The sequence below is a fragment of the Ustilago hordei genome, assembly GCF_900519145.1.
Source record: "Ustilago hordei strain Uho2 genome assembly, contig: UHO2_contig_02, whole genome shotgun sequence".
In the NCBI taxonomy this organism is placed as follows: domain Eukaryota; kingdom Fungi; phylum Basidiomycota; class Ustilaginomycetes; order Ustilaginales; family Ustilaginaceae; genus Ustilago; species Ustilago hordei.
The window spans coordinates 1,031,205-1,043,334 of record NW_024545252.1 but is presented as its reverse complement, the minus strand read 5'-3'; the positions used below and the strand labels follow the sequence as shown (position 1 = coordinate 1,043,334).

The 12,130-nt window shown below is 51.2% G+C and overlaps 4 protein-coding genes across 4 annotated transcripts; 1 reads left to right on the top strand and 3 right to left on the bottom strand.

Moving 5' to 3' along the window:
- Positions 1–226: 226 nt before the first annotated feature.
- On the bottom strand, positions 227–2,434 carry UHO2_01151 (uncharacterized protein; the record flags this gene model as incomplete). Its single annotated transcript, XM_041553619.1, has 1 exon — positions 227–2,434. The coding sequence occupies one exon, from the start codon at positions 2,432–2,434 to the stop codon at positions 227–229; it is 2,208 nt and encodes a 735-aa protein (XP_041409553.1).
- Positions 2,435–7,112: 4,678 nt separating this feature from the next.
- On the bottom strand, positions 7,113–9,517 carry UHO2_01150 (uncharacterized protein; the record flags this gene model as incomplete). Its single annotated transcript, XM_041553618.1, has 3 exons — positions 7,113–7,211; positions 7,294–7,623; positions 7,733–9,517. The coding sequence occupies 3 exons, from the start codon at positions 9,515–9,517 to the stop codon at positions 7,113–7,115; spliced, it is 2,214 nt and encodes a 737-aa protein (XP_041409552.1).
- A 572-nt stretch (positions 9,518–10,089) lies between these two features.
- Positions 10,090–10,722, top strand: UHO2_01149 (uncharacterized protein; the record flags this gene model as incomplete). Its single annotated transcript, XM_041553617.1, has 1 exon — positions 10,090–10,722. The coding sequence occupies one exon, from the start codon at positions 10,090–10,092 to the stop codon at positions 10,720–10,722; it is 633 nt and encodes a 210-aa protein (XP_041409551.1).
- A 71-nt stretch (positions 10,723–10,793) lies between these two features.
- UHO2_01148 (uncharacterized protein) lies at positions 10,794–12,062 on the bottom strand (the record flags this gene model as incomplete). Its single annotated transcript, XM_041553616.1, has 1 exon — positions 10,794–12,062. One exon carries the CDS (start codon positions 12,060–12,062, stop codon positions 10,794–10,796), a length of 1,269 nt encoding a protein of 422 aa, XP_041409550.1.
- Between the last annotated feature and the right edge of the window lie 68 nt (positions 12,063–12,130).

Below are 12,130 nucleotides of genomic sequence, written 5' to 3'. Positions count from 1 at the left end.
AATACAGATACAACGTTGGACCGCATTGAGAACCGAATGAAAACCAAAAGACGATATGCGAGGACGAGAGAAAGAGCTGGTATGCGTGTATAGTAACCTTGAAATCCCCATAACCCCGTAAGAAACCTGAAAGAGCGAAAAGAGAGTGAGAGATATAAGACCCGAGAGATAGACAAAGAGAGAGAGATGGACATGAAAAATTGGAGAGAAGGAGGGCAAGAAAGGACTAGGAAGAGAGTGGTGAAGAACGTCGTCCACTGCTGCTGCCAAGCGCAGCTTTGTTGAGCAAGGGAGGAGATTCGAGTTCAGGCGTAGAGATAGCAGTCTCTGGTGGACTCAGCAACTCCCTTGTGTCGAGCAAGCTCGGGCTATCGGTGGACGATGAACTGTGGCTGGCCGTGTGATTGCGAAGCAATGGCATAGGTGCAGGTAGTGATGCTTGTGCCGATGGAAGTGAAGCACAAGATCCTTGGAGGTCCAAGTATCCAGAGCGCGAAACACCTTGGTCATTAGCCGGTGGCGAGCTGGCCAGCCTGTTTTGCTCGCGTGCCCAGTCGCTGGTGCGTGCAAAGCTAGCAGGGTGTTCCTTCCTTTCGCCATTGGTTGCCTCTGAGGAGATGGCGGCGAAGGGGAACCCAGGTGCGCCTGCTTGAGCTGCTGAAGAAGGTGACTGGATGCGGAACGTTCGCTGTTCAGAACCATATGCAACAGGATCATATCGTTCGCCTGCTTCCTTGGACGTGGCAGCAAGCTCGGGAGCCTTCTCGCTAGCACTTGGAGTGACTGCGGGAGATCGAGTCTGAGCAGGAACACCATTGGCAGTAGCTGCCTGTGCTTGACGACTTGTGCGACGCATATCCTCCATTGTCTTCTCGAGAAGACTTGGCCTGGACTGCATGTTGGGCTTGATTCGGAGCTTTCGTGCGGGTCGCGATAGACCATTTTGAGCGGCGACAGAGAAAGGTTTGAAAGGGAACAAAGAGACAAGCGGGGTATCTTGGTCGCGGTCGACCGGTGTTGTTGTAGTGGAGGTGCTTTTCTGTTCGTCTTGTTTCTCTTGATGCTGTGCGTCGCTACTCGTGCCAGAGGAAGTGGATGTAGACGTCCTTGAGGTATGCTGAGCTCTGCTGCTGGCTCGGCGATGGACGCTGTATTGCACCTCGACGATATGCTTGTACGAGTCTGAAGAGTCCGAGTGATCCGAAGTAGGCTGAGCAGGCTTCAAGCTGGCTTGAGCATCCTGCGAAGTCAAGCTGGTGTCGGTAGCTACTTGTGGCTCCTGCACCGCCGCGGCATCGTCCATCTCAGCCTCGCTCGATGAGGAAGGAGACTCAACGAAGCAGAAAGTGCGCTCATCGTCACCTTTAGGAATCAATGATGGCATCTTTCGGTGTCCACGTGGTGCTGAAGTACCAGCACCCATGCTGTTTGAGTGAGACAGCCCACATGCAGATGGGCCGGCAGAGACGCCAGGCGACTTGACAAGCTTCTGCACCTGTCCAATGGGGTCCAGTGTGGATTCGGTTGCGGCCCGTGTGATACGCTGTCGAACAGGCTGGGCCGATCCCGTAGCCGAAAACGACTGGCTCTTTGTGCTGGTGCTGTGCACACGAGCTTCACGGCCACCATTGGAGGTGGTTGGAGTAGCGACCTCCTCTTCAACGCTCGAGAAGGACGTAGTTGGCTTCGAGTGCTGTAAAGAAGCAGCATCCGAGCTGTGACTGTGTTGCGAAAGGTTAGGATTGAGTGTATCAATTTGCTCGATGGCTTGGGCGAAGGACTGGTGGTGGTCACGGAAAGGTAGGTTCCAAGTGATCGCTTCTGGTTGCTGTTCCATGGGTGACATGCTGGCTGTGCTCATGCGGGAGCTCGGGTTGCCAAAGTAGCCAGAAGAACCTGCTTCGGAAGGAGCCCGTCGACTGCCAGCAGACCTGCGCGATTTGGCGCCGAAGCTGGTGATGAAACCCACTCGTGGTGACGTTGAGCCGCCCTCGGATGCATGCCTGGTGCGTGCGAGAGGAAGGTGGTCGAGGTGAATCAGCACATCGACATCTGCACTTCCGGATCGGCTACCGGCTGAGCTGGGTTTAGAAGAACTTTGGCTTGCATGTGCGAGAGAAGCAATGGGATCGGTCGAAGTGCCGAGAGGTGTGATGGCGCCAACACTCAAGAACGAATCAAGCGCCAATGTTGCGCTGCCGCCATGAGTAAACTTGGATAGAGCAGAAGAAACAGAAGCTGTATGCTGGGAGGCGATGGAAGAGCGACGTCCTGCGTTGGCGTCTGGTGCACCAACAATGCCTCCACTGGAGGAGGTCTGGTTGGTGCGAGGTGGAGGAGCATTCCTCTCGACGGGTTGTCGGATGAGAAGCTCGCCAATGTGGTTGCCGAGGAAGTCGTGGCCGACGACGGATGCGGCGGGAAGAGTATGCATCTTTGACAGTGGTGAAAGATGGTCGGAGGAGAATCTTGAACGTGGTCGAGCAATCGTCGAAGTCCTTCCGCGGAAGATGGTGGTTTGAAAGAGCTATGTCGGGGACATGTGTGCTATCTTTGGTGGTTGCACGTCAGAGGTAGTGACGGGAGGTGGTGAGGAAAGCAGAGACCGGAAAGGGTTCTTAAAGTCGTCGAGAAGCGTGAGACAAAGGAAGACGACAGAAAAAGCTGTCTGCTGCGGTGTTTGGGTTATGAGGTGGAGCAGGAAGATGCGACTGGCTAGCAGATGCTGTCTTGCAGGATGAGTAAGTAGCGGCTTCCAACGAGTTGTCGGGTTGCAATGAAAGGATGAGGTCGAAAAGAGACGATTGTCTGCTGAGTGCTTCTGGAAAGCAGACGGTGTATGGTAGAGCGGATGAGCAGCCCGATTGCGATGCCGGGTAGTTTGCTGCGCCTACTACTGATTAGGGAGGTGTGGTGGGGGTTTGGGGGTTTTTGTACCAGTAAGAGATAGAAAGATACTGGTGGGTATATGTGAAGACTGAGCTGAAGACCGAGATGAAGACCGAGATGAAAAGCCGTCGGTGATTGGAGCTGTTGAACAAGTGCTTCGCGATGAAATGTGTTCGCAGATAAAGAAGATGTTCGAATAAGTTGTGAGGTGGAGTAGGTCGTCAAGAAAGAAGCAAAAGGATCTCGAACGAAGCTGGACAGGAACAAAGAGGAGGTGGATGTGGTAGCGAAGAGGCCAGCCTCTAGATAGTGAGGGATAGCTACAGCGGTCGGTGTGGAGTGTCGAGAGGGGCGAAGAGGATCCTGAGGGTTGCTAGTTCTGCTGCTGCTGGGGCTGCTTCTGTCTCTCTAACTGACCTGAGCAAAAGTGTGGAAGAGGGTGTGGACTTGAGGAGGATCCTGAGCCAAGCAATCAATCTGTTGGTTTCCCACGGAAAGGGCGCCGTCGAGATCACACGAAATGACAATGCTCAAGAAGCTTGGGTTGTGTTGGAGAGGCGGAAGAGCTGAGATGCGTTTTCTGACACACCAGACTGACTGCCTTGTCGGTCGGTGCTTTGCGAATCCTAAGTGTATTTTATTTTCTTGCGCACCTCTATCACAACCTCACCGCATATCGTTGTTAGCGCCTGAGGATCGGTCATACTCTGTCGAAAAGCGCGAGACTAAAGAGCGCCCGAAGCGCAGTTTGATCTTGTGTTTGTGCTCCTCCGCTGCCTCTGTCCCTTCGAAGCAAAGAGCAGTGAAGCGTGCGAACAGAGCGGGGAACAGGCAAAGGCGTAGCCAAGAATGCCAAAGACTCTTCATAGGCCGTCGAATCATCCGCATTCTCTTTGTCACTTCAAAAAGATCGGTACAGGCAGAAGAGCAAAGAGAAGGATGGACATGACCCGGCGTCCCTATGCATTCGATGAGCTATTTCAACGATGCACCTTGCAGCAGCAGAGACCTCCCTTGCTTGATTGAAATGCAAACAATGGTACCGCCCATCTTTCCACCGCCATCGACAGGTGATTAAGAACAATGGCTTGCTGCTTCTTCGGCTTGCTGCTTCTTCGGCTTGCTGCTTCTTCGAGGCTTGGTTAACGACAACTCGCTTCGCCGTCTTTCGCCACACCGTGCCTTGTGGCGATGACAACAGCCATCTCCGACGCAAACAAAGATGCAAAACTGAAAGGAAAGACGAGCGTGCCACAAAAACGATGCTTACGGGTCCTTAGAGTCTAGTGCACCAAGTTTTTTGGGTCAAATAGAAGGCGAGAGAGGGCAAAGCCTTGAATGCAAGAGGAATCAGCTCTCAGCCCCGAGCTCGCCAGCGGTAAAGACGCCACACGAACCTGCCTCTCTGGCAAAAGGGGAGGTGGCAAGACTCAATGAACGGAGAGATGCACGATCCGATGATGGCGGAAAATTTCCATCGCCATCGAATTTGGCAGCTGTCAAACTGAGCGGCATTACACTTTGCTTGATCCACTTGCAGCTCAAATACAGCAGAGTACAAACCTGTTCAGACACGGAATTGAAGCAATTTGAAGTTCAGACTGCTCACATGTTCTAGAGGGGTTTATTATTATTTTGTAATGCCGAATCTCCACCTCCACATTCTGCTTCGATGTTGGATTCAGGAAAAGGCGTTACGCGGCGCTCAACCTGGCGCCGGTCACAGTCAGCAGGCCACGCCACACGTAAAATTGACACTCTCAGCATTTGTCTGAATCCGGTTGCCTGCGCTCCAAGAGGTTGCAATCTGGTATCGGTTATCGGGTCCACCTTTGCCTCTCTCATCCCGATGCTCTAATCAGACATGCGTTTTGCAATCAAAAAAAAAAAAAAAAAAAAAAAAAAAAAAAAAAAAAAAAAAAAAACACCCCGATTTTCGCTTTCCGAAGTGTCGGAACACGCTGTCGCTTTTCGCACACACTACCGTTACATGAGCCCCGCCCCTGCCGTCCATCGTCGCCACACGTAATAAAATCGCATCCTACCATCCAAATCTGTCACTTGACCCAACATAGACCAGTCGCAGTAGTAAGCAAAGATGAAAGTGAGTCACTTGCCGAGCATGACAGCACTCGATAAAGTATGGTGTATACAATTCTCTGTCGGCGCGCAAAACGGCTGAGAACATAAATGCATCATGCTCAAGCCCTAGCCAGCCCAAACAAGCCCCTTTTCAGGATCCAGCTTTCTTGTCACATTGTCATACCTTCTCCAACCAAAGATCAACATAACGATCGCAAACCTGGACAGTATCATGACCGTTATGGCGTGTTTCAAATAACTTCCCTCCGCCATTTGCCACAGCTCCGCTCAACTCCCAAGTCCAGCTCTCCTCACCAATTACGTTCCAGCTTAGACGAAAACAGTTATCACTATTACCACTATCGCCGGGATTGTACAAAAATCTTATGCCTGCTTCCATATATTTGACATAATATGCACTAGTATTGTCGGCGAAGGTGAAGTCGGTCAAGAAACCGTCTTTGACGATAGGGGTTGCATTATCCTCTAGTATATTGGAATGAGAAACGACGTTGGCCGAGCGAAGCGAGCCAGAGACGTGATGGAAGCAAGGAGTCTTGGAGGCGGAATCGGCAGAACAGCATACAGCGATAGAGCCTAGGTGCTTATCTCCTCCTGACCCTTACCTCCTGCCGACCCTTATCTTTCGCTGATACGGTCGAGGTGTTCAGCACGATACGATCATCCGAAAGGCCGAAGCGTTCTGCTTGACACAAACATCGGTCGTCCCGACGATCGGCCTGGTACGAGCTGATACAAGCACGACCCTCCCACACTTTCATCTGACGCACCAGTCGGCTGAATCTCTATTGTATCAAATTGATAAAACAAGGTGTGGCGCCTGTTTCACAGCCACCAATGGCAACCCACCTGACTTCATTGCGAGATCCGCGCGCAAGTCGTTGGGCAGCAAGTGAGCGAGTTTACCCGCTCACTCGTCTCATCTCATCTCACCTCTCCTCCCTCCTCACCATCATCTCACTCTCGCGCTGGCTCCGTTCAGCGCTTTTCAAGTTCACCCGCCCTCCCGTCCCTTGACGTTCTGTTCTCTCATGGAGTTAGGTCTCACGCACGCTCCGATGGCTAGGTCATTCCAGTTTGATTCCGATGTGCCTCTTTCCAAGTGAATATGTTCATTCTCCTCAATCAATCTTTTTGTTGATGATGATGTTGTTGTTGTTGAAGCGAATAGCGTTGGATAAGTGAATAGATGTTACATGCGCAGGCTATATGCGCGATGCAAAGGTGTAACGAAGTGGATTGCGGGAAGGAGGATCTAGAGGGAAGCTAGTTTAAGTACTAGTTTGCGTACAAAGCAACGATAGGAATCGACCGCTCTCGTGCGGCATGTGTTCGCACGAGAAGGTGTCCAGGCGTGACACACACGCTGCTCACGAAAACGGTTACCGATCTCCATAGACCACCTGGAGCTCATCCTTTTCGGATCGCGAGCTTTAGCCCGCTCACTTCGGTTAAAGTCGTAAACAACAGTGTTCATGTCGGAGTGTGCGCGCCAGTGGTCTTCTAAGCTTCTTTGCTCAGGATATCTGGTTGGGCTAATACAATATGTCATGTGACCTTGGCCCGTATCGGTATCAGCCAGTCGTGAAAATCCATGCTGCTCGGATCGTAATCCTCGCTATCAATCCTAAAACGACTCTCCTGATTGCGCCGATCCCGTTGGCTTCAGAAGTGGAGTCTAGAACCCAACCTCATCATGATTTGTAGCTTCTATCATTTGCTCACTCGTCGCGATTCATAGAATGCTGGCTCTGCCACTGTATCGAGCGCAAAGAGAGCTCGTGATTACACCGCGTCCAGGAAACGGACGTCTCAGTTCCTTCTGGAGCTGTACCTAGAAGACAAAGCTGAAGATCGAGGGGGAACCACTCTCAGCGCTGATCTGGAAGCTTTGTTCTGTATCCATGGGCGGGCTCAAGGGGCGTGCCACTCGCACAGTCTGCAACTTGCTGTGATGCCGTCAGCCGTCGTCAACTTCAATTCGAGAGAAGCACATGGTTTTCGCTCGACCTCTAACATTTGATGAATTCATAGAAAACGGCCTTACCATCCCAATGGACCCCAAACATACAAACAAACCAAACAACGAGAATATGACAAAGCATCGAAAGAGAAGGCGATCAAAGCTTCGAAGCCCTCCCACCAGCCGATCGAGCAAGCACACTTTCCAAATCGGCATACTGCTTATATTCTTCCAAGCTTTGAGGATTTGCCGTAGCCTACACAAAACACAGATCGGACCCATGTCAGCAATCTCTTCCTCTCACATCATCATGATGCCCGGACCGCGGTGGTACTTACACTTGAAGGCTTGAACGCCAGATTGCCGTTGACGACCGCCTTGACGGCCAGCTCGGTCTTCTTCCCGTTGAGCGTTACTGGAATATCTTGAATCTGGAACGTATGTTCGGGTACATGTCTAGCCGAGTATGCAGTCTTGATCGCTTTGTTCAACTCTCCAATCTGCGAAGACGAGAGGGTGGCCGAGGGATCGCGCATCTTGATAAAGAGAAGCACCCGCTCGTGTTCGTCTTTACCCTTTCTCAGTTGACCTACAACGATGCTGTCGCCGACGAACTCGAACTTCTCGACCACGCTGTAGATTTCGGCGCTCCCAAAACGGACTCCGCTCTACCATCCCAGAAAGACACAGAAAGAGTCAATGACATAAAGTCAGTCAAGAAGGAGGGAAGGGGGGAAGGGGGGAAGGGGGGAAGGGGGGAAGGGGGGAGGTGCTTACCGGGTTCAAAACTCCATCAGATCGTCCCAGGATCTCCAAACCGCCTGTACCTTGATCTTGATAAATAAAGTCACCTTGCGCCCAAACCTTTCTGCCTGGGAATCTAGTATAGTAGGAATCCATATACTTTTCATACAGCGCTTCCTTCTCTTCCGGGGGACCAAAGAATCCGGAGGGCTGGGTTGGGAACGGCTTCGCCACAATAAGTTCTCCCGGCTTACCAGTCTCGTCAATCCTCTCTCCCGTCTCTGCATCCCACACCTGGATATCAAAGCCAAGCGCCTTGCACTGGATAAAGTTCCCATACAGCGGCAACATCTTACTCGGACCCACCAACACTCCTGCCATATCCGTACCACCCGAAATACTGCACAAGTGCGCCCTCTTCGGGAAGGCTTTATAGAAAAACTCGACGTTCTTCGGCGACAGCGGGGAGCCAGTGCTCGTCATCATACGGAACTTTCCTTTCTCCAAACCGAGCTGTTTAGGGATGTTCAAGTTGTTTTCGCTACAGTATTTCTGCAATTCGCTGAGGAAGCGAGGGCTTGCACCGTACCCTGAGCAGTTCAAGTGCGATACTACCCTAACGACGTGCAATGCGTTAGGATACATCGGGGATCCATCATAAAGCACCGCAGTAGAACCCATTGAAAGAGCAACGAGGTGGTAGACCCACATGATCCAACCGCAGCTCGTGACCTGCAAAAAGGCATCGTTGGGTTTCAGATCCATCATCAACAAAGCCTCCTTCTTCATGTTTAACAGAAGACACTGAGTGTGGATGATGCATTTCGGTTCGCCTGTTGTACCTGAACTGAAAAAGATTTGTACCGGGTGCTGTGCTTCCAGTTGTTCGAACCTGTGCGGAGGGCTATCTGTCGCTTGCAAGCCCGTACTCGTGACAAAGGAGTCAAACTCCACGCCCTTGACTTTGGCCGATCTCCAAAGGGGACTAGCATTAGGCAGCCTTTTATTCCTCACGATAACAACCTGAAACGTTAACGGGGTATCAATTTTGTCATCCTCCATCAACCTTTCCGCCACACGGGCAACCCTATCCAAAATATCAACCTGTTTACCATTATACAGCACAGCATCGTCGGTAAACAGGAGCTTCGGTCTGATGTGCGCCAACCTTCCATAGATAGCTTGCGGTCCAGCATCGGTCGCGATCAGACTGTAAATTGCTCCGACACTGTTACTCGCCAGCGTCGCCACCACGGGAGAAACACTGTTCGCGCTGACATGTGCCAGTCTATCTCCCTTGTTCACACCTACTCTTCTGAACGTCTCTGCGAGCAACGCTACCCTTCTTCGAAGTTCTCCCCAGCTCACTTTCACCGCCTTTGCTCTGTCATCGGAGTCGGCCAATCCTCCCCCCTCGGGAACTTCGATCAAAGCGGTGGATTGAGGATGAGGCCAGCTGTACGGAGCATGAGGATTACAAGCGGTAGCATTGGACGGATGGAGAGGGAAAAGAACGTTTTGAGCCATGGAAAAGGTTGCGCCGGGGAACCACGTTGGTAAGTCGCCCGGGAGCGCATCAGGGTCGGAAAGAACAGAGCTGAAACGAGAAGATGAGCGAATTCCAGCAAAATCCCATACAGCAGACCAGAAATCGGTGAGACGATCGATGGAAAAAGAGTGGAGATCATTGTAGGTGGTAAGGTTGAGATTGTGACGAGCGTTGACGAAGCGACGGAATTTGTCGACCGAGGTGGATTCAAGTTCGATGGGGGACGGGAACCAGACGAGTGGTTGGGGTGGAGGTAGAGTTGTTGTCATGACGGGCTTAGTTTCAACAGCTGTGACAAGTCAAGAGAAGCAGTTTGGTAAGGGAGAAGGAGGGGGCAAGGAATGGGATATATATATGAGGTAGACTGTGGTGGGGAGGGGGGGACAAGGTCTTCGAGCCGGGATGAAGACGTATGACCGGAGGTCGAAAGCGCTTGGGCCCTTGGCGAAGGATATGGTTTACCCCACATCGGCCTTCTTCTAGAAATTGCCGAAAAGAAGTCCGGGGAAACCGTTTTTCTTCGAGGATTTAGCCGTATATAATAAAAGTGTCAGATCTACGTTTGGGCACATTGTTAATGTCGCAACTCAACCCTTTTCCACGCACGCACACACTTGCAACTCAGCCCTTCAACACCATCAATTTACTCACCATCATCTCTAATCTCTTCTACATCACCATACCATCTCACAATCTATCCTCAGTCAACGTCACTACCATCCTTCCAGCTCTGGTACATATACGCACCACCCTCAACACTGGCCTATCAACCCCTTACTTAGACCCAACTACTGTCTCGGCCTAGAAATCTAGACATCCGCTCCTCCCCAAAACCGCACCCATGATCGTCCTCGCCCTTGTCGCAAAAGGATCTCACATCCTAGCCGAAACTCACGACCCAGCCCACGATCGTTTCCTCCCCGCAGCCCAAACGATCCTATCCCGTATCCCTCCTAACTCCTCCAAACTTTCCTACGCATTCGAAGATTGGCTCTTCCACTACGTCTCTTCCGACAACCTTGTCTATATGGCTGTTGCAGACACCGACACTGGCCGCCGTATTCCTTTTGCTTTTCTTGCTCATGTTCAGAGACATTTTCTATCCTCTTACGAAGTCCCTTCTGAAGACGAAATCTCCTCTACGGATCACTCAGGGTTGACAAAAGAGTTAAAAGAGCTAGTAAACAAGTTCAACGCGGATCCTCAAGGAGTAGATCCAATCGCACAAGCAAAGAATGAGTTGGCGGGAGTGAAGGATATAATGACTCACAATGTGGAACAGATCTTGAGTAGGGGGGAAAGGATAGAATTGTTGATGGATCGAACGGATAATGCAGCGAACCAAAGTATGGCGTTTAGAAGAAGAGCCGTAGGGTTGAGGAGACAGATGTGGTGGAAGAATGTGAAAGTCATCGGGTTGGCTGGGTTTAGTGCTGTGGTTTTGTTGTTTGTGCTTTATGGGATCTTTCACTAGATCCAACACCACGCTAGATGGATGAATGAATGTAATGGACACTATTCTTACAGCTTTGTGAAGAGTGGACTTCAGAGATAAGTGCTGGGAGATGAGGAGACGGGCGCACCAGCAGGCCAATTACCCCTACTAGTCGCAACTAAATCACTATACTTTGTCACCCCTTCCACCTCGGCCTCCCCTTTACCGCCATCCTTTTGTCGAGCAGTTCTGATAGCTTGCACTTGATTAGGCTTCAAAGCACCCAACACTAAATCCAATCTCGGTGTATCCACTCCTTTCTCTCTTGCCAACCGCACAATAGTCCCAATGATCACCTCCAACTCCATCGGCCTACCATTCTGCAGATCTAGCAAAATACTCGGTTTGAAATCCGCCGCTAACCTTCCACCATTCTTCTCGTCTTTCAGCCCATCCACGTCTGACGTCGCTAAAGTGATATTTAATGCTTGATCGACCGAGCTTATTGGGAATCTTTCTTCTGTCATCCCACACGCCCTTCCAACGTATATTATCTCCAACATGATCCTCCTCACCACTCCTACTGAATAGTGTAGCGTATCTTCTGTTAGAAGATCGCAGACTGGGAGTCGAGCGAGAGTTGAGAGTGCGCCCCAAGAAGCGTTCCAAAGGACTTTCTTCCATCTTACCGCTTCGATGTCGCCTACCGCACTCCCGCCTCCCCCGCCTGAAGTGTAGATAGAGGTGAAAGTGTCGAGTGCCGCCTGTTGGTACGGAGAAACTTGTCGAAGGCCAGAAGGGAGAAGGGAGGAAATGGTGGAAGGATATACGCCCATCTCTAATCTTTCCAGCGCACCATGGCTGACTTTTGTACCTCCCTCGACTAAGTTCGCTCCGATCCAAGCAACAGCACTTATCACAGCTCCAGCTAACTTTTCCCCTCCCTCCCCTTTTCCTTCGACCAGGTTTCGCTGTACCTCTTCTTCTATCCCTACCCCATTCTGAAGTAATACTATCGTGGGTGACTTACCCCCTTCCCCTCCTCCACCACCAGCTGCGCCCCTACTTAAAAAGGGCCGAATGATAGAAGAGGCGCTCTTATAATCAGGCACGTTTTTAAAGGCACAAACGACAAAATCATACACCCTATCCTGAGCGCTTTCGGGTTCACTCTCGCGAATAACCCTATCCGGTTTCCACCCTGGAATCTCGCCATATTTAGCTGAAGAAATGCGGATACCGGTTGTGGTAAGGGTGGTGTAGTTCGATCGAGCGACGGCAGTGATCGAAGCTCCACCCCGGGATAGTAGGTAGGAATAGATGGTTCCTAGTGCGCCGAAGCCTATACATAGCACTTCTGGGCGAGTTTGGGTTGACATATTTGCTGGTGGCGAGTGGTTGGAAGGGGTGCAAGAAGTGATATGGTGAGAAAGGATGATGGTCGCAC